The sequence below is a fragment of the Etheostoma spectabile genome, chromosome 1 (genome assembly GCF_008692095.1).
Source record: "Etheostoma spectabile isolate EspeVRDwgs_2016 chromosome 1, UIUC_Espe_1.0, whole genome shotgun sequence".
In the NCBI taxonomy this organism is placed as follows: Eukaryota; Metazoa; Chordata; class Actinopteri; order Perciformes; family Percidae; genus Etheostoma; species Etheostoma spectabile.
The window spans coordinates 13253130-13273260 of record NC_045733.1 but is presented as its reverse complement, the minus strand read 5'-3'; the positions used below and the strand labels follow the sequence as shown (position 1 = coordinate 13273260).

The window sequence follows — 20131 nt, the reverse complement described above, 5'->3', positions numbered from 1 at the left end:
TAAACAATCATTATTTATATTTTTGAAAGCATTCTTAGTTTACAGCATTTTTTTACAGACTTTGCACAGTACTAAATATAGAAATAATATAGAAATATAGCGAACATATAATATAGAAGTATAAAGTTGCATAAAATGGAAATACTAAAGTAAAGTAAAAATACTTCAAATGTACTGTAACAGTGCAAAATAATAGAATAATATAAAAAACAAGTAAATAATTTAAACTGTGAAGACTACAGGAGCAGGTATGTGCATTAGTGGATGCAAACTGACAGAACAGTGACTGGTAATGATTGGGAAACTTTAAAGATATGAAACCGACCTGCATTGAGTTTCCTCCAGTTGATCTCGCTGAAGAAGGCGTGCGCCCTGATCTCGTCACACGATCCCTTCTTGAAGCCGAGCCTCTTGTCGACCTCTTTGAACAGCAAACCCTCACAGATGGACCGGGCGTTCTCACTGAACTTCTCTGGATATGTAACTGGATCATTCAGAATTCGCTTCTTCAACACCTTCTTCTCTACCTCAAAACAACACAAGTACAGGAGAGAAAGATTTGTACCAGAAATGAAAGCTTTAAAGAGAATGTCCATCAGGCACTTACCTGCACATGTCTTATTTATCATTTACCTGCAGGTAAATTCAGGGTATTCATGCACATCATCCAAATATCATCTGACACATGTAAATCCCCTATAAAGTAAATATTACAACATTACAACATGCACATAAATGCTTAATGTGTGAATATGTAATAAAATCTACCAGGGCTCTTCCAAGTTAAATTCAGGGGTGGAAAGTCACTAAGTACAATTTTATGATACTTGATCTTTAAATATTATACCTCTTACTCCGCTGCAACTATTTGCAGATTTTGCAAACAAAACATAGCGCCATTTTATAAATTATGATGCAGTGCTATGGATTAAATTATCCAACAGTATACAAAGTAGTTAGTTAGTAGCCCCTACAAGTACTTTTTCTGATAATGCTTTTGTACTTTTACTGAAGTAAAATCTTAAATGTAGGACATTTATTTTTACAGAGTGACGTTACTACTTGATTTAAGTAAGAAACATGAGTATTTCTTCCACCACTGGTTAAATGAGGGCTTCATATTTCAGAGCAGAATCTGCAACAGACCACAAGTGGGCAAAGTTGTGCTATCAAATCTTAAAAAGGTTGTTACTGTATTATCACACAGTAAAGTAAAAGCTTTGCACATCACCACAGAAAGATGTAAGCGCTAAGAAGAGTGTGAGGACAGAAGCAAAGAGCCAAACAAACTAACAAAACATCTTCAAAGCACATATTAAATAAATAAAAACAGCTCCGAACGTGGATTGAGAATGGGAAAAACAGATCATAAAGTATATTTACCTTTTCTCCCCGGGTCCTGAAGGGTCCCTTGGCAGCCATGAACTCATACAGAGTGACCCCCAGAGTGAAGTAATCTACAGAGTAGTCATACTCTTCTCCTTTCAGCAGCTCTGGAGCCATGAAACCTGAGGTGAGAGAAAAAAAGGTCACAACCTTTTAGTTTTAGTACTTTTAATTTCAAATCAATTTCCCTTTTAACTGCTAAATAGATCTAAAATATGCTTTTTTGAAAAAAAAACTTAAATATGTAAACCTGCATAAATGCGGTATCTCTTAAAACTAAAATCCTAAAATTAAAGAGTCAAGCTATTAGATTTCATCTTATTAACAACACAGCTGCCACTAAAACCTACAATAACCCAAGCACAGTACTTAGTAATTATACTGCATGTCTAAGGAAAATGTTGTACTTGTTCTTAGTACTATATGTATTCACAGGTGCAGTGACTGGTTACTGGCTATACATTTAGTTTTTTACAAATTATAAACTATAGATGAGATTACTAAACCATCTACTAATCTACTAAGATACTCTCTATCAATGTACATAATACTAGTAGTAATACAAGTATAGAAATATAACATTGTCCAACTGAAAAATATTGGACAATATTTTGAGTTTTTAAAATCACATTATATTATTGTATTATATTCATTCATTTAACTTTCCATTTTATTTTGTAAATTTGATCTCCCTCCATTATGGATCTAACTTGTTTCACAGATCTCACAGATCTGTTATTTCAATATTTTCATTAATTTTGTTTAAAAAAAAGAAGAAAAAAAAAGAAAATAGAATAAACTTGTCTCTGTTTGTGGCTTTCAGGTAAACCTGGTTGGATAATGGCAGCTGTACAGTAAAGGTATATGTCAAATAAAATAATTACAGAGAGAGAAAGATAAACACTGTAGAGCTGTGAGCTTTGCACGTGTGGCTCTCGTTTCCAGATCCTGCTGTACGAGAAGCTACAGCCAAGTAAAAGTCAGTTTGGAGTGTATTTATTTCAACTGTACCTGGGGTCCCGGCGTAACCCTTGATTTTGAGCTGATCATCAGCCAGCTCCACAGCCAGACCAAGGTCAGAGATACGGACGTTACCTGTGTGAACAAACACACACCTGGGAAACGTCAAGAGTTGTGCACGTCACAGATATCATTGTTGACTTGCAGTACTACGTCTCTGATACGTTAACCTGTAGTGGCATGATAACTGAAAGACGCCCTTGTGTTAGACGCAAGACTTAGTGTGTGTGTGTGTGTGTGTGTGTGTGTGTGTGTGTGTGTGTGTGTGTGTGTGTGTGTGTGTGTGTGTGTGTGTGTGTGTGTGTGTGGTGTGTGTGTGTGTGTGTGTGTGTGTGCTGGTCGAATGGGACAAATTGTTAAAGTCAAGTTGAGGAGATAAATAGTACATATGTTATAGTGGTCACAAGTGGTTGGGGGTTTGATTGTTTTTAGTAGACAGTTAGTAGACATTAGTTAGTAGACATTTCGGGAAACGCGCTTATTCGTTCTCTTGCCAAATTGAATTGTCGAATAAGAAAACGAATTAGCAAATTTCCTAAAATCTCAAACAATTTTTTTAATTAAATATTCTAGGTGGCCAAACAATCAGATGGTACCCCATACCTCACTGTTGAACCAATATGGTGTCTTAATTGTATAAATTAGCCTACTTCTAAAACACAAATCACCAAAAGCACAACAACTAAATCTTAAGTCTTCTGTATGCACTTCAGGACCAAACGGAAGAGACTACATCTCTCTTTCTTGTACATGTCTGACCTTGATCATCCAGCAGCACGTTCTCTGGTTTGAGGTCTCTGTAGATGATCCTCTTCTGGTGGAGGTGCTCCAGGCCCTGGATGATCTGAGCAGCGTAGTAGCAGGCCCGCGGCTCGTCCAACCCCGGGTTGTTCTCATCCATGTTATAAATGTGATACCTAGTACAAGAAAGAGGGTCATTCTGATATGATTTTACATATATATATATATATATATATATATATATATATATATAGCATGAAATTTAAAACAGACATTGACATGACATTCATGACATTTAAAACCTCTGTAAAAAGAGATTATGGAGACACATTATTGGCACTCTGAATCATTGACACCATTTACTACACTACATGGCATCAAACTAAAGCCAAATAAATATCAGATTTAAATTTCAATACATAACACCTAAATGCATAATCAATTTTAAAGCTGCAGTTGGTAACTGTTAAGCTGTAAAATGTGAAAGTTTGCCCCAGTAAGCTTGGCTGGTGGGCGGTGCTTGGTTTTTACTTGACCATGTTACATCACAAACTTTCTCATTTAACAGTACACTAAAATATTTTCTTAAAACATTTAAGTGAGAAATAAGCACTGCAGTACCAGAATCTTGATTTATATTTACATCAGCGCTGCCTAGTTTGACAGTTTGATTGCAGTTCATGAGCAGTGATTGACACTATGTCAGATGCTCCTTGGCTCTGATTGGTTGGTTTCCTCGGGCGTGGTAGATACTGTCATTAGGGTCATCAGGAGGAGCAAAGGCGCATTATTTTTTTCCTTAGATTGTCTGTTGCATGATATAATGATAGTTTGAAATATGATAAAAAATATGTATTTTTATAAATGTTAGCAGCAAAACCATTAATTATTTCTTAACATTGGGTTACAAAGTGTCTCAATAAGCTCCCTTTGGCAGAGCATCAAAGTAGGGATTGAAATATTGAGATGCTTTGTTCAGAATGTCCGTGCGAGAGAGTGAATGAGATCTAACCTCAGGTCTCCTCCGTTCATGATGGTCATGATCAGACACAACTCTGTTTTTGACTGGAAGGCGTACGCCAACGAGACGATGAACCTGCTGTGAACTCGAGCCAGGATCTTCTTCTCCACCATCGCCCCCTACAGGACAGGAAGGGACAGAGCAGATATAAACTATTGTTCACAGCAGTCTACTCTGGGTATGTTTATTGGACACAGTATGGACACAGTAACAGTCTTGACTGCACATAATATTTCTGTAGTAACTACTTAGAAAGAAAAGAAGAAACAAGGTTAAACAAGTCTAAGTGGTTTAACTTTCTTCAGCATTTGCAGTTCTACATACTTTTTCCTAACTCTTTTCATTTCCTTGCTATTAAAGGGTCTTAGGAGCAGAAGATTAGTGAATCCACTCCAGAGCTGCCCCATTTATAAACATGGTAGGATTGTCTCTTCATAAGGAGATCAACATGCTCTAATGCTGAGGGCACTCATCATGTAAGCCAAAGGTGCCTCTCATCATCTGCAAGGCTCTGTCTATTAACTGAGTGTTGTTTACAGTCACTGTACATAAAACGCTAGAGAACAACAAAACTAGACCACATCTTATGTTTTCATGAGTGACAGCCCTGAGCGCTGATCTTGTGCATCTACATCTACTAGATTTCCACTCTTTCTCTGATGAGAAATGACTTGTCTTTTTACCCCATAGCCTTTTCTCTTCTTCAGCCTCTTCTTGTTGAGCTTTTTGCAGGCGTACAGTTTCCCCGTGGCCTTCATCTGACAGGCAGACACTTTCCCAAAACCCCCTTTTCCCAAAATGCGAAAATCCAAAAACCAATCCTCTCCCATGGGCTGCATCTCCAACCACTTCCACTGCAGAAACCTTTTCAGATACATACTATCCAAGAACAAAGTGTAGGGCACTTCCTTGAGAAAGTCTAGCACGTTGTGCATGATCTCACTGAGAAGATCATCCCCGGCTTCTTGGTGTTTCTCTTTAACCTTTGTGATGCCGTTTTCCGGCAGGAAGGGGCAGAAATACTTGGCACCAGGCTCCATGTACCGGGACAAAATCTTGCTTGCTTTTTTGACTCGATCTTCATCCTCAGCCATGTTGTATTCCTCAATATCTTTCCACAAGTGGTAGGGGCCTTTATAGTCTTTGTTGGAATCTAGGAAATCCTGGAAGAGACGTTTGCCGATGGGCTGCTCCACACAGACGGTCTGAAAGCCCAAATCTAAAGTCTCCCGCAGGCCTTCACACACTGTGATGTGAGGCAGCTTCAGGCGGGAGCGGTACTTCTTGTCTCTGTTGGATGCAGAGTTGGCAGCGCCATCACAGCTCCCGCGGGCCGAGATGTAGGCAGAGTTGGCCACCACTGTTGTCCGACCACCAATATCCATGTTGACCCAGTCAAAAAGTGAGGACGAGGGCCAGAGAAATGTGTGAGATTTAGCAAACAGCTACAGGGGAAAGGAGTTACAAGGAAACAGAAGTGAAGGTGAAAGTTTGTAAATGACTGCAGAAATGACCAGACATAAAAAAGAAATGAAAAGTGGCAGAGAAGCAGAGGATATGTGATTAATTTCCAGATAGGAATGAGATGTAGATTTCCTCTTCAGAAACAGAGATTACCGTACATCTGACTGTCTGCGGACAGCCACAGAGGGCTCAGTGTTTCCCTCAATCATTATAACTGAGAGTACCTTTCACACACATGCAGATCTACCTGACTCATCACCTTTCCCCAAAGGGATTTATCCTCCCTGTAACACTGTAATGCTTTATCCTGTGCTAACCCATGTGCACGTTGTATAAGAAGAGAAAGGAACAAAGAGTGAAGGCAAATATTAACAATACAATTGATAGAGATTGGCATGGGATACTTTCCATAAAATCATTTCTCAATGCAAATCAAACCGGCTATTAGTTTAACTGAAATAAAACCATGCCAATATGTATGGTGAAGGATATGTGATGACATGGGGTTATTTTAATTCCAAGGCCAAGATAACTTTATGAATGCATAGTATCCTGGATCCATGAAGTAACTGGCCTTTAATAATACAAATCTGCCTGCCTCTATGGGAATTTAACATAAGGGTGTGTATATTATGCCCCCTTTATTTTAAGGAAGAATTAAAAGTTATTTATTTACAGTACATTATTCATTCACAAAGAAAATTGGTGTTCTTAAAGGTTGGATTTTACCTCATTTTTTAATTAAGGCTTTAAGATAAATTTCTAAAACATGATTTTTTTATTCCTCTTTTTAGTCAACTTAAGCATGGGCATGTAAACTTATGAGCACCACTGTATATTCCACAATGTTTCTTCCTAGGTTCTTTTGCAGGAAGAATCAAACAGATGCAGTCTTTGGTTTATGTTTCAGTGTGACAATAATTTAAATCTAAGCAAATCCTATGCAGTTGGTCCCCTTGACAGTTGTCATTAGCTGCCTGGCTGTTCAAGGTGATCCTCAGGTTTCTCCGAGGAGTGAAGGACATTGTTGCTTAAGAAGGAAGTTCACCTGTTTCTACGTTGGCCCACCTCAGTCTCCCTACCAGCATGCCCACCTTATCTCTGCCTTATAAATAGGGAATAAGAGATAACACATACATCACACTGGAGCCACATCCGGGGAGTAAGTTTTAGCTTAAATTACTGTAAAAGAGAATGAGACAGGGACAAACAAGACATTAGCACTAACCTGAAAGTGCCTCAAAATCTTTGGGGAGGGACAGAAAGGAGAGAAGAGAAACACATATTACTGTTGGAATCTGAAAGCGAGGGAAGGAATAAGAGAAGTAAAAAGTAGAGTTGAGTGAAGGTAAGAAAAGGCCGGCTCTTGGTTCTGGTCACCACAGAGCTTCATCATGGCCGCCTTGAAGGAGAAGAGGACTTGCGGGCAACGATGTGAAGACTTTGGCCGATTTGTCTGGAACTCTGATGATGGGACGTTAATGGGGAGAACACCAGAGAAATGGGGTAGTTATGACTTCTTTAAACTCCATTGTACAGCGTAGTAGCAGGCCCGGTTAAATGAACATTGATAATATATAATGGATGGCAAAAACACTCTGTAATAAATACATGGCAAAGTGTATTATTTATGAGGCTATAGTTTGTAGCACTGTTATCCTGCTTCACCGCTGGTGAGGATCGACTTGTCTGTTTTACATTATTTTACATTGCTGGTGAGCAGTGCTCCCAAACATTTAGTCACCTATGTTGCCAGAAATGACTTAGAAATACTTTATTAGTTCTATTTTTGCCTCACAACATTGCCTTTAAACACAAGGACTTTCAAGTGGAATCAGTTATAAAAAATATTTTATTCTGGTTTAATTAGTCTATGTTCTTTATTGTCATATGCACAACAATTACAGTGAAGCAATCTATGGTAATGAGATTCTTAGATCCCAGGCTCCATCCAACAATGCTCATACAAATATGTATTTAACAAAAAGTCACATAAGTAAAATCTAATCACAATCTAAGACATAAAATAAGGCTGTAGCCTTATAATAAAAATAAAATATAATAAAAATGTGTTTTATCATGCTGGTAAAATAGAATATAATACTGTGTTAAAATGTGTTTACATTATTTTGTACATCTAGAAGAAACAAACGGGAACACATATCAAATGTTTTACCATTGTTAAACTGAATGAATATTTGCTCAAATTAAAGTTAAAGTACAGATTTGGATTTTTCCAAATCCAATTTCTAAAACAATACTCTGATGCCCTCATGTCTTATGAGCATGTGAGCATTGTGTTGTAAATGATGCACCTTACACAAGCAACTCGTTGCATGTTTGTGTGTGTGCTTGGATGTGTTTGTGTACGCGCTGCAGGCAGTAAAAGACAAACACACATCATGTACCTGTGTGACTTTTTCTGTCCTTTAAATATCTCCCCAGCGAGGTGTTTGTTTGCATGTGGACAAAGACAGATAAGTCTGCTGCTGTGATAAGCTTTTATTTTTTTGCCAGAGTCCCCCCCTCCCCCCGTGTTTGATCTTAAAATCAGATTAAATTGAGCTTGTATCACCTTGACCTCTGTGAAAGTAGACATACACTTTTGTAACCACATTAAAAACCCTCCTTTGTTTCATGAGTGTTTTCACATTTAAACTAGTGTATACTAAAAAATACAGTACATACTGAACAACTATCAGAAAAAGCTTTAAAATAATAAACATCAGAGGGGCACTTGGACAAAAAGAGGAGAACCACCATAAAGATGTAACCTTACTGTGTGTTAGTGTTAACAATGCCCTCTCTCCTTAACAGTGTACATCAGTCTGTATTATGTGGCCTTCTACGTGGTGATGACGGCCCTCTTTTGTCTGGCCATCTGGTCGCTCATGTACACCTTGGATCCGCACACCCCGGACTACCAAGACCGGCTAAAATCTCCGGGTAACACAACAACAACAACAACAACAACAACAACAACAACAAGGAGTTAAGACAATGACAATCTAAATTAAGCCTCACTTAACCAGTTCTCTTTTTGCTTCTCTGTTCTCAGGGGTGATGGTGTGGCCTGACACTTACGGGGAGGAAACTGTTGAAATCTTCTACAACACATCTGATAAGGCCAGCGGGATGAAGATGGCCAACATCCTTCATGAGTTCCTGAAGCGTTAGTATTTCCTTATTCAACCCTGTTGCACCCTAATATTTAACACAAACCATTGCATCTAAATCTTTCTCTCTGCCTCTCTCTGTCAGCCTACAATGACACCAAGCAGCTTGAATGTAACAACTATAACTGCACAAAGGGAAAGTACTTCATCCAGAACACGTTCTCTGCCCCTCACCACACCAAGTGGTCATGCCCTTTCACGCAAAGCATGCTGGGAGCCTGCTCAGGATTTGAGGACCCAACCTTTGGCTACAACTGCAGCATGCCTTGTGTCCTCATTAAGATGAACAGGGTAGGTTTAATTCATAAACATCCTGCTAAACACTTTTGGATTAACTTGGTTCTTACAGTACATTAAAAAAAAAATTAAATAACCCTAAATTCATGTTAATATTCTTTTTTGTCTATGCAGATTATCAACTTTTTGCCTACTAATAGCACTGATCACCCAGCTTATGTCAACTGCACTGTACTGGTGAGCAACAACTGTCTGCATAAACTTATTTTAAAAGCATGCAATAATAAAAATGAATCAGAAGTTTTCCCAAATTATTTTCAGGGTTACTCTAGTGATTTAGTATAGCACTTCCATAAAGTTGGAGGTTTTCCTGGAAGACAATTAAAGGAAGAATAATCATATTGATTCAGCAGAGGCCGAGAGTTCCAGTATTCACTGGATCCTACATTTCCTATGATGCAATTCTTTTCATTAGACCCTACTTGCCATACACCTACACCTATATCTTTAACACTCAACAACCCCGGTTTGTAACAGACTTTCTGCTACATTCTGCTGTGTGTGTGTGTGTGTGTGTGTGTGTGTGTGTGTGTGTGTGTGTGTGTGTGTGTGTGTGTGTGTGTGTGTGTGTGCGTGTATGTGTGTGTGTGTGCGTGTGTGTGTGTGTGTGTGTGTGTCTGTGTGTGTTTAGGACGGACAAGAAAATGTGGCCAAAATCGAATATTTCCCTGACAGGGGAGTTATGGATCCCTCCTACTTCCCTTACTACGGAAAACTGGCACAGGTGAGTGAGAATCAAGATCTGTTTAACTTGTTAAAACTGTTCTCTATTAAAAGTAAAGCTCGATCACCAACCGGGCCCCACACTCTTTGTATGTGTCACTTGGTTTGTGGTAAAAAATAAAATACGTTTTCAATTGTTGTAAAGGAGCCTTGTGTCACAAAACATATGGTGCATATCTCTTTAAAAAACTGAATTACCGCAAACAGGTAGTCAGTAAAGGTCTTCTTCACCACGTACAATTTGGATTCATTACCAGTTTAACTAGCGGATGCTAATTCATTCATGTTGAACATCTTTTGTGTCACACCAAAATCCTTAAGTTATTAATATTGACAAGACTTAAAACAGCAGTTTGACATTTTGAAAAATAAGCTTTACAGTTTCTTGCCAAGAGTTAGATGAAACAATTGATATGCAGTAGATGGTTAGCTTAGCTTAGCACAAAGACTGGAAACAGGGGGAAACAGCTAACCTGGCTCTGTCCAAAGGTCAAGGTCAGAATGACAATTTGCAATGTGTTCCTGCAGTATCCACTGGTTGCTTGGCCACCTCGCTGCAATGACAAGACCTTGCACACAACTCCCCATTAAACCAAAAACTTTATCTTTTGAACAGATTAAACAAGAAATATTGTGAGACTTAAAGGTGCTGGTAGGGGAATTTTGCTACCTTTGCACAGAGCCAGGCTCACAGTTTCCCTGTTTGCACACTTTATGCTATAAGTTAAGCTAACCGACTGCTAGCGGTAGCTTGTGGCATCAATCTGGTCAACTTCAATTCAATTCAGTTCGATTTTGTTTATAGTATCAATTCATAACAAGAGTTATCTCGAGACACTTTACAGATAGAGTAGGTCTAGACCACACTCCAGAATTTACAAGGACCCAACAGTTCTAGTAGTTTCCTCCAGAGCAAGAAACAGTGCGACAGTGGCGAGGAAAAACTTCCTTTTAGGCAGAAACCTCGGACAGACCCAGGCTCTTGGTAGGCGGTGTCTGACGACCGGTTAGGGTTAGAATTACCCCAACCGGCCTCTGACTCTCAGCAAGAAAGTAAACAAGCATAGTTCCCAAAATGTCAAACTATTTGTTCTAAGTTTTATTGACATGTGCTAAAGAAAAAAAATCAAACACCAGTAACCGACAGTGTGCATCGCCATCTTCCTTTTCTTCAGCCTACTTATGTCAACCCGTTGGTGGCTGTTCGGTTCAGCCTGGTCGGAGAGAAGAAAGCCAAGATCCAGTGCAGAGTGGTCTCCCACAAGATCAGCTACGAAAACTTCCATGACCCGTACGAGGGAAAAGTCATCTTCTCCCTCAAAGCAGTAAAATGAGAAGCAGAAGAGAAGAGACATCCAGTAATCATGCAACACGTAACATGTCAGTATCAAAGATAGAGCAGGTGTCTACAGATCAATAGTGACTACTATTCAACAACCTTTAAACCACTTGTATTCAACAGTACAGGCCCACCTGTAAATGTGTGTGTTATGGGTCTGGGTACATTTTGATAGTTTGTTTTTCTTTTGAACCAATGAAAGTATAAACTGAAATACCCTGTTTATTTTTATTGTTTACTAAATCAAAAAACGAAAAAATAACTGGCCAATTTTTGTTTCCAATAGACAGACAGATAGATAGATAGATAGATAGATAGATAGATAGATAGATAGATAGATAGATAGATAGATAGATAAAAACTAAATTGGCCCATTATTTAATTTTAGTTTTCTAGTTTTTAAAACAAAATGTTTTTGGGTTTAAAACGAAAACATGTATTTCCAATTATTCTTGGTTCAAAGGGGAAAAAAACTATCAGAACTTACACTGACCATGGAGCTTTTATAAACATATGTCATGCTTTGCTGAGTAATTCATGACCTTCTTTGTATGATTTTTAGATTTTACCATGACATAAAAAATAAAATCTTTAAATCTATGTAATGACCGTCAAACTGTTGCGTGCCCACAGCATGTCGGCTGCCTCAGCATAACAGAAAGTGTTACACAGCATCAACTCAGACCATTCATCAACCGTGTTCCTGCGTGTCTAAACAGCAGGCTAAAGAGAAAGTAGTCACACTAATGTTACTAAATTAAGCTCTTTCATTTGATTTTCTTTAACCATAAGGAGTCTTGCTTCCATGTGAAAGTCATTGGCCTCTCTGACATTTTTTACAAATGGCCACCAGATATTTTTTTGAACAAATGATTTTCTTAATGGGTCGATCTGACGAATTTCGACTGGGGTTTAGATTGTGTGTTTGCAGACCAATGAGGAGATTCGGGACAGTCATCAAACGTAATTTACAAAGCGGTCGTATCCCACTGAAAGCTAATATTTTGTCACTAGCAACCTACACCTGTCATCTGTCAAATACAGTTGCATGTTCAGCTTTGAACCAAACTGTTCAGGAGTTATTACAGCATAAGTGGGATGGGCGTAATGTTTCATCTGTCCCTCCTGGACGGGGCGAATGAAACGGCATGGGGGGACGAATGAGACATACAGTTTAAGCCATGTAAACTTCCCACAACTTTAATATGTCACCATACATCATGAATGGTACTTCCATAAGGTGTTGTTTTAGATAGATTCGCTGGGCCATACGTCTTTGTGAATGTCTGTTATTATCTATTGCGATCGTGAAGCGTGTTGGCCTATGAAGCAGTTATTGAAATATGTACTGTGGATGATTAATCCATTTTTAAAGCTAAAACAGTACGTTTTTCCATTTGTTTAATGTTTCTATTGTGGAAAATGTCATTTCACTAGGTTTTTACGCGGTTAGGCCACTGCACATCCAAATAACCGTCAGGCTAGGATAAGATATTTGGCTGATTTATGGAAGGAGGTTAACATGCTCTATGTTTTCACTTAAGGAAGTCTGTCTCTCATCGTTGCACCCGAAAAAAACAAATGTTTAAACTTTCCCGCGTTTCAATCGTCCCAGCTCTCCAGTCAGTCTAACAGTTTGCCAACACGTGTAGGTCAGATGTTTAGAAAGTCTGTAAAATCTGCATACTTCTTCACACAGCTATGAAACTTCAGGTAAGGAAGAAAGTGGTCATAAAGGAGATGTATTAAATGACTCCTAGGTCATCTGTTCATGGTGAAAGTGGTGCTGTTACAACCATCCCCAGTCTCCTCTACACTGCAGTGTAAACTGTATGGGACTGTGGTTGATTTCAGAAAAGCCGACTGTAGTTGCTCTGCAGCTTTTTAGACATGTTTTCCTTATTTTATTAAGTTTGTGATATTTTGTTTATATGATGTTGAGATATGTTTGCTCTGGCACAGATAACAATATAAGTTGAATGAAATGAAAGTAGGCTACAGTAACTAAAATATGTACAGTACTTTAGTAAATGTGCTGTGTAGTTTACATCCCAAAACCAAAAAACTATCATGATAGTTATAAAGTTATAAAAATGTTATAAAGTTGTATCCATATTCTTCAAAACATCTATTCAAATAGCCTACAGTCCGTACGGTATTTGCAACTGGTTACCGTCTACCACCGCTAATAGGATGATGGTGAAGAAGTTTCTCCCATATCTGCTGACTACAGAGTTTGTGGGTTATCGGCTTACACACGCGCGCACACACACGCACACACACACACACACGCCAGAGAGATCCGTCTCTCTTTAACATACTTTTTTTTAACGGGGGTTGTGTATAACATTGCTTGCCAAAATTTGCTCAAACCTTTTTAATTTAGGGCTGCATTAATAAAACAGGTAGTTTTAGGAGTCCGGTTGTCATTCAGGTCTGATAATGCCTCTCTGATTGTACACTGGTCTGTCCTACAGTCAGACATTAGTGTTACATGGAAATATATTTGTTATAGGTTTGCTGTCTCCCCTTAAGTCTGAATAACATATATGCCATTATTTATTATTTACACGTAGGCTACATAGAGTCATGTTTATTTTTCCAAAATAATTGAGTTTTGGAGGCAGGAGAAGAATAAGGTAAAAGGGAGATTTGTCAGATTACAGCTTTATGGTGGAATGAAGGGAGGTTGAGAAATTTGTGAGAGCTCGGCGATATCCCCGATGCAGACTTGATCGAGACTGTGACCCGCAATGTGAGTTGGCCCACTGACTAACTGGACAAAGTTAAAAGCTTCAATCAAAATAATAAAATCAGATGTGTGAGGAGACATGGATAACATACTCATCCATCATATAAGAGACACAAGTTCAGAAAAGTTGAATACAATCAGGAAAATAAAAATGCCAGAATATCAAAAGTGATGAACTGGCTAAGAAATGTGTGGCTAGTTCGTTGGGATTGATTTTGTTCAGTTTGTTTTGTTGTGTTTGTTTGTTTTACTATTAGACAATACAAGTTAATGTTCTCCAGAGCAAGCACTGCATTATAAGAACAGAGTTGATACAGAATAAATCAAGCAAAAAAGATAAGTGTCATCTTATTTTTAATAAATATATGAAGGAATTCAACAACTTAAAAAGTCTTGAACATTGGACAAAAACAGCATCTCTTAGTGCCAAGGCCACCAACAAGTAACTACACACAAACGTGAAAAAACAATACCATTCTGTGTGGACATACTGCAGGAAAATATGAAACATAAAGTAAAGCATAACATGTACGTGGCTTGTACAGTACACTATACACATTGCACATTATGAAAGATGAAGACATTAACAGCAGGAGAAGACACCAAGGCCCTTGTTTTTAATGCGGAGCAGTGTTGAGCAGGCACATACATTTGACATTCAATGGTAACTAGTGCAGGTTTGCCTTTTCTAATGAGCATTTTCAGTTCTTGTAAACTTTTTTTTCTTCATCTCCAGTACTTACTTTTTACTAATGTGTATGAATACAGACTTTAGAAAAGGAAATGTTGTAGTTTTTAGGGAACACTGAAGAGTGTCCTCACAGCTTAATTCACAGTAGTACAATGATTACAATAATCTACAAGTATCATTTATTAAATAAAGCAGATAAAAGGTTTGCACTTCAGTAAGGATTTAAATCAGACATTCGCAACAGCCTAGCCTCACATGGCCAGACCTATCTCCACAGCGCTGTGTCAGTGCTTGAGTATGGTCTGGCTACACCTCTAACTTGTTTTGTATTTCTTTAAACCAATCACAATCATCTTAGGGGGGCGCTCAGCCCCAGATGCAGCAACAGAGCCCTTGCATAATCATAGCGGAGATAACGGAAGGGTCCTGACATCCGGCGATGCACTGTACATCAGCGGGTAGGGTAAGCCAGACAAGCACTATCCCAGAAGTCAGTAATAGTAATGTGACATGCTCAAATGAGGCAATATAAATTACAGAATCATTTTCCCTAATAAAAAAAATATATATATATTTTACTTCTACATGAAACAAGAGACAAGGTGTGATGGTAAACCTTCACCTTGTGATTGTTACAAGTAATCAGAACAACCTTGGGTTGAGAGTACAGAAACAACAGAATCAGGGAAACAAAAGGAATTCCACTGAATTTCATTAACACAGAAGGGAAAGCATCTGTGTCTCTTCATAAGTGCGTTAAAGACATCAGAACTGGAAAGACATCAAGTACTTTTGCTTCTCCGCTGGAATGTTGAGCAGGTGTGCTTTTTTTATTGTTATCAATGACTCTTTAAAAGTCAAAGAAGAATGGAGGGGTTCAGCAATGTTGCAACTTGATAGACATTATCTGAATTTATGTTAAGTGTTAACAAATGAGACCTTAAACACTATAGAGTACCACTACTGGGACGGTGCAGGTTTTGTGCCCTTCACAAACAGAAACAGTGGTGGACAGAGTCTGTTAAGTGAAGAAGATTTGGTCCAAGCTTTCTGAAGGGCCAAATAAGACTCTTTTTGTGAGAGTTACACGGGAACCTCTGGGCCTTAAAGCCGGTCCGGTCATGTAACGGTTTTGCGTTCTGCCCGGGAAACCCCTTTGTGTGTGGTAACTCTCCACAGCACCGGTGCCAGCAGCAAACTGAGGGTGGTGACGCTGAGAACCAGCAGGTACACCTGAGCAGAGAGAAAGCAGTAAAAGAATTGAGAAAATCTAGCCGTTAGTTATTACTATCCTAAAGCATTTCTGACCTAAAATGAGCACAATCACCGACACCTCCAGTGTTTAAATACTGCATATTGTACTGTATGTGTGGACTATGCTTTGTGTATTTGTCTGCTGGGGTCATATTTTATTAAATCTTACTTTTAATAGAAAATAATCATGCCTTCTGGATTTTATTCCACCTCGACCCCTCAAGAAGATTTATATGGACATAGGTACACATAAAAAAGAAAAAAAAGAGGTACGTTTATAATGTGGTTCCTGAGAATTGTACAAGCAGCAATGCCACAGGCCTTCAATCGGCCCGACCAACGGGCACTGTACTAGTACAACATAATTCTCCTGACTTTTGTTACTTCAACTTGATTTTAGATCAAGTTTAAAGGTCTCATCTCACTGTAAACACAGATTTAGTTGTAATTTAACTTTTTAGTGGTCACTACTTATTCTTTCATGTTCATTACAAAATCACATTAGTTGCTTGTTATAATCAGCTGAAGTATGCAGTGCTCAGATCCTATTAAGGAGAAATAACTAAGGATCTAAAGTTTCTGTAAGGGAGAGGCGGGCCTTATTTTAACTGATCTGTGCTGAAGAGGTGCAAAGGTTCATGGGAATAAATGATGTTCTGAATGGTTTCTGTCCTTGTTGAAGTATGTTTTAATAACTTAGTTCTGTTAATGTTTTGGGTATGCATATATGTTTTCTGGGTTTTAGTTTTGCATGGTTGATTTAGTGTTCATGTTGATCTACATTAATTGTTGCACCATGGCCGAGACCCGGGTGGGGACTGAAGAATTATTTAGTAATGTACCTAAAGGGATTTAACTGTGCAAAGTACATTGAAAATTACATTTTGTGCTTTGTTGTCCATCTCTGTTATGTTAGTTGTGTTATGTTATAGTTATGTTATGTTTCTAATACTATACTGCTCTAAAGAAAAAAAAATATTTCTAATACAAGTTATTTATTTAGTTTATATTAGGACTGGCAAACTCAATTCCTTATAAGGACTTGGGTTATTGTGATTCCCTCACAAAATTGATCCCAGTTGTGCAAGTCACTTGAGTCATTATTGATCTATAGGCGAGTTGAGGTGAGCTTGCAATGTTTCCATCTGCTCGACCTAATTGCATTTTAACATTACATTTATACACCAAACCTACAGTGGGCCTAGCTAGGCCACGTGCAGAACATTGTATGTTATTTCAGAAGTAAAAGAATAGCTTTTGTTGGATTGTGGATTTGCTTTACCCTGAGCTTGAGTAGAGTCTTCACTCGCTCGTTTAGCTACAGATTCACTCATAGCCGGCTGACTCGCGCAATTGACTGACTCCCGCAAGAACTCATGAGTCATCGACAACTCACGAGTCACTGAGGACTTGTGAGTTCTCTAGTGACTGCCATGGACTGGGTCTGTCTCTGACTGTCTCTCTGCTCACTCGGTCGCTTGAATTAACTTGTGTAGTTGTTGTTGCCTAGGAAATTGTAAGGTATAAAGCTTTTTGCAGCTAAGATGGCTAGGAATAGTAGTAGCTAATTTTGCAAGAGATTTGCGTGTGACGCTGTTAGATTGAATCGTAGTAGGACTCAACTGAAAAGGGTTAATGATACTAGAGACTTGCGAGTCAATTTAAAGACTCGGGTAAAAGATCCGAGTGATTCACGACTCATGCAGGTTTAGTACTGAAAGTAAAGGCTTGTATTTGTCGCATTTCAAAATGACTCCAGAAAAAGCAACTATTTTTACTATTGATTTTTAGTAATGACTACTAATGTAAACTTGATTAGTCTACTGCATCAACTTCCTGTTCCTGTTAATGCAACTTGACCTGTTAAGTTTCTCCTTGTGTAAAAACTTAAACGGTTTTAGGCAACAGGTTTCCATGCACATTTCAAGTATTTAAAAATATTAAAGCTACAAGGCTCACTTGTAACAAAAAGTTAAAAGTCCTGTATTTAGTTGGCTACTTTATGATGAAATAACTAAGACGTGTTAAAATATGTGTGGTTATCTGTGTTTGTTTTTACATAGGCTGGACCAAGAGTCTTTGAGCATATGTATGCAATTAGAAAAGCTCATTTGGATTCACCTATAACTAAGCACTTTTATAATGTACAATAACAGTAATCCAACTGGACCAAAACAAATTCCAGTAGTGAATATAAAAATGGACTGAGTCACCAACGACCAGCTGAGCCCTTTTCTATCTGAAGAGTACCTCTCTGGAGATGATGCCAGCACGACGTGCACGGCTGCTCAGGACGAAGGAGAATTCGCTGACCTGAGCCAGACCGGCTGAGACAATCCACCGAATGTGTCGAGAGCCTGGAGGCAAGATGGCCGACAGCACCATTACGGCCATCATGAACTGGCAGGAAAAACGAGGAGTAAAGAGGCAACATGAGTGACTAAGAGTGTGGCAAAGGTGAACTGGAGAAGAGCAAAATAAGAAAAGAGAAAAGTGCTGTACCTTCATAATGACGAGTGTGAGCGTTAGCACCAGCAGAATGGTGAGTTCATACAGCACAAATGTTGGGAACACGTGGAGACCTGCAGCATCACACAAACACACGAGATGATTCAGTGAAATCTCACAGGTAATAAAAGTGTAACATGTTAATAAAGCTAGGATCTGTCATAAATTGACATGTTGTATCTGACCAATAGAGGCAAAGAAGATGATGGCGAGGAAATCTCTGATCGGCTCAATGCATCCCATGACCTCCGTGGTAACAATATGACCCTGTGTGGACAGCAGAGCTCCAGCCAGGAAACAGCCCAGCTCCATAGAAACATCAAAAAGCTCCGTCACCTACAGTATCAGTCAGTGTTAGAAAAATCAACAACAAAAAGCTTCTTCACAGGAGGTTTAATATTGCTGCACTGGATGAGAACGGTCAGATGGTTGTAAAGAAATGCAGGAAAACTTACATATAATTAATAAAACGCTAAGTGCATACCGTCAGCATGAAAAAGACAAAAGCTGCCATCCCCAGCACCAGGATCTCCTTGTTGCCTTTGCTCTCAGCATGCAGTTTCTTGTAATATGGGCCAATCAGGAATGCTTTAAGTATCAAACACAGAAGCAGCACAGCAGCCAGAGAGACCAGGACCTGGGCCAGGAGGTAGAACACGCGAAGACTCCCAAACAGGAAGCTGTGTTTCACAAAGAGGACAACAGATTTAATATACTGAAAGTGTTTTTGGTTGAGGAAAGGATAGAAAGAAGAAAAAAAAAGCAAAGCAAGCAAACCTAGCAAAGAAAAAAAAAGGCTAACTGACCTGTCCAAGTCTCCACTCTGTGCCTGGATCAGAGTCGGCATGACGGCGACGAAGAGACCGAGCTGAACATCCTGCATCACTAACATCCCGAGGAGAACGCTGCTGTAGTCTAGATCACCTGCCCCAAACACTCACATTATTGATCATTGTGTCATCACTTAGTGCTCTGAATACAATATGTCTAATGTGTGGAGTTATAGTGTGTCACAGCATTTATTGTATTGAGACTAAATTATATTTTCACATTACTTTAGATTGTCTTCATATTTCTTCTGCAGTAGGCTTTTTTTTATGCATTAATAGAATTTCCCTGGGGTATAGGGTATATGACAGTATTTGTGTGTAAAAAAAATATTACAACTTAAAAGCTGAGCAGCTGGTGATAGAAGTTATTGTAGCATGTATGATATTGTCTAGCCTACAATGTTCTGTGTCTAATATACAACTAGCAAGAGGAGATAGAGGAGCGTCTGTATTTTAGATGGTATTGAAAATCATTTCTAAATACCCTGGTATACCGTAATACAATGATACCGCCAAACCCTAATCAAAAGTAACAAGAAGTCCTACAGCTCCATGTCAGAATCAAGCCCCTTTGTCTTGGATATTAACAAGTCTGAATACAAGTGAAATATCCAAGGCAGTTTTCTTAATGTTAATATTTGCTTGAGAATATGTCATACTGTATAACTGCATGGGAAATACATGCCAGGAAGACCTGGCATGTATCTTTCTTTCAGGAAGACCTAACTTTTAATCGATGCTCTCCTAAATCAATTCAGCTGCTATCCAAATAAATGTACAATTTATCATGCTGTGTATAACTGTTGCATATCTGCAACTAGTCTCTTCTGATTGAATTGTAGCTCAGTGTAAATTCTTTCAGGGAGACCTAACTCTTAAATCACTGCTCTACCTGAATTGACTGTTGGAGGCGTTCACCTTCCTGCTAA

General features: G+C 38.7%; 3 protein-coding genes and 1 long non-coding RNA gene across 4 annotated transcripts in view; 2 read left to right on the top strand and 2 right to left on the bottom strand.

Annotated features, from left to right (window-relative positions):
- The window catches only part of grk1a (G protein-coupled receptor kinase 1 a), a 9529-nt gene extending 3976 nt beyond the window's left edge, over positions 1–5553 (bottom strand). Inside the window, exons 1-6 of the mRNA XM_032532996.1 lie at positions 4852–5553; positions 4160–4287; positions 3166–3323; positions 2398–2481; positions 1384–1508; positions 326–527 (exon numbers count right to left, since the gene is read on the bottom strand). Of these exons, the coding sequence (XP_032388887.1) occupies positions 326–527; positions 1384–1508; positions 2398–2481; positions 3166–3323; positions 4160–4287; positions 4852–5553 (1399 nt within the window). The remainder of the gene's footprint in view (positions 1–325; positions 528–1383; positions 1509–2397; positions 2482–3165; positions 3324–4159; positions 4288–4851) is intronic.
- A 1016-nt stretch (positions 5554–6569) lies between these two features.
- On the top strand, positions 6570–11295 carry LOC116699051 (potassium-transporting ATPase subunit beta). The gene is made up of 7 exons (XM_032531469.1): positions 6570–7138; positions 8450–8578; positions 8691–8804; positions 8894–9099; positions 9220–9282; positions 9737–9829; positions 11004–11295. Exons 1-7 carry the CDS (start codon positions 7027–7029, stop codon positions 11160–11162), a joined length of 876 nt encoding a protein of 291 aa, XP_032387360.1. The 5' UTR covers positions 6570–7026; the 3' UTR covers positions 11163–11295.
- Positions 11296–14176: 2881 nt separating this feature from the next.
- LOC116699129 (uncharacterized) overlaps positions 14177–20131 on the top strand; it is an 18591-nt gene continuing 12636 nt past the window's right edge. The window contains exons 1-2 of the long non-coding RNA XR_004334382.1: positions 14177–14191; positions 14592–14596. This is a non-coding gene — a long non-coding RNA (uncharacterized LOC116699129). The remainder of the gene's footprint in view (positions 14192–14591; positions 14597–20131) is intronic.
- tmco3 (transmembrane and coiled-coil domains 3) overlaps positions 14645–20131 on the bottom strand; it is an 11537-nt gene continuing 6050 nt past the window's right edge. The window contains exons 10-15 of the mRNA XM_032526939.1: positions 19179–19296; positions 18857–19052; positions 18558–18708; positions 18367–18446; positions 18115–18264; positions 14645–15843 (exon numbers count right to left, since the gene is read on the bottom strand). Of these exons, the coding sequence (XP_032382830.1) occupies positions 15730–15843; positions 18115–18264; positions 18367–18446; positions 18558–18708; positions 18857–19052; positions 19179–19296 (809 nt within the window). The 3' untranslated portion in view covers positions 14645–15729. The remainder of the gene's footprint in view (positions 15844–18114; positions 18265–18366; positions 18447–18557; positions 18709–18856; positions 19053–19178; positions 19297–20131) is intronic.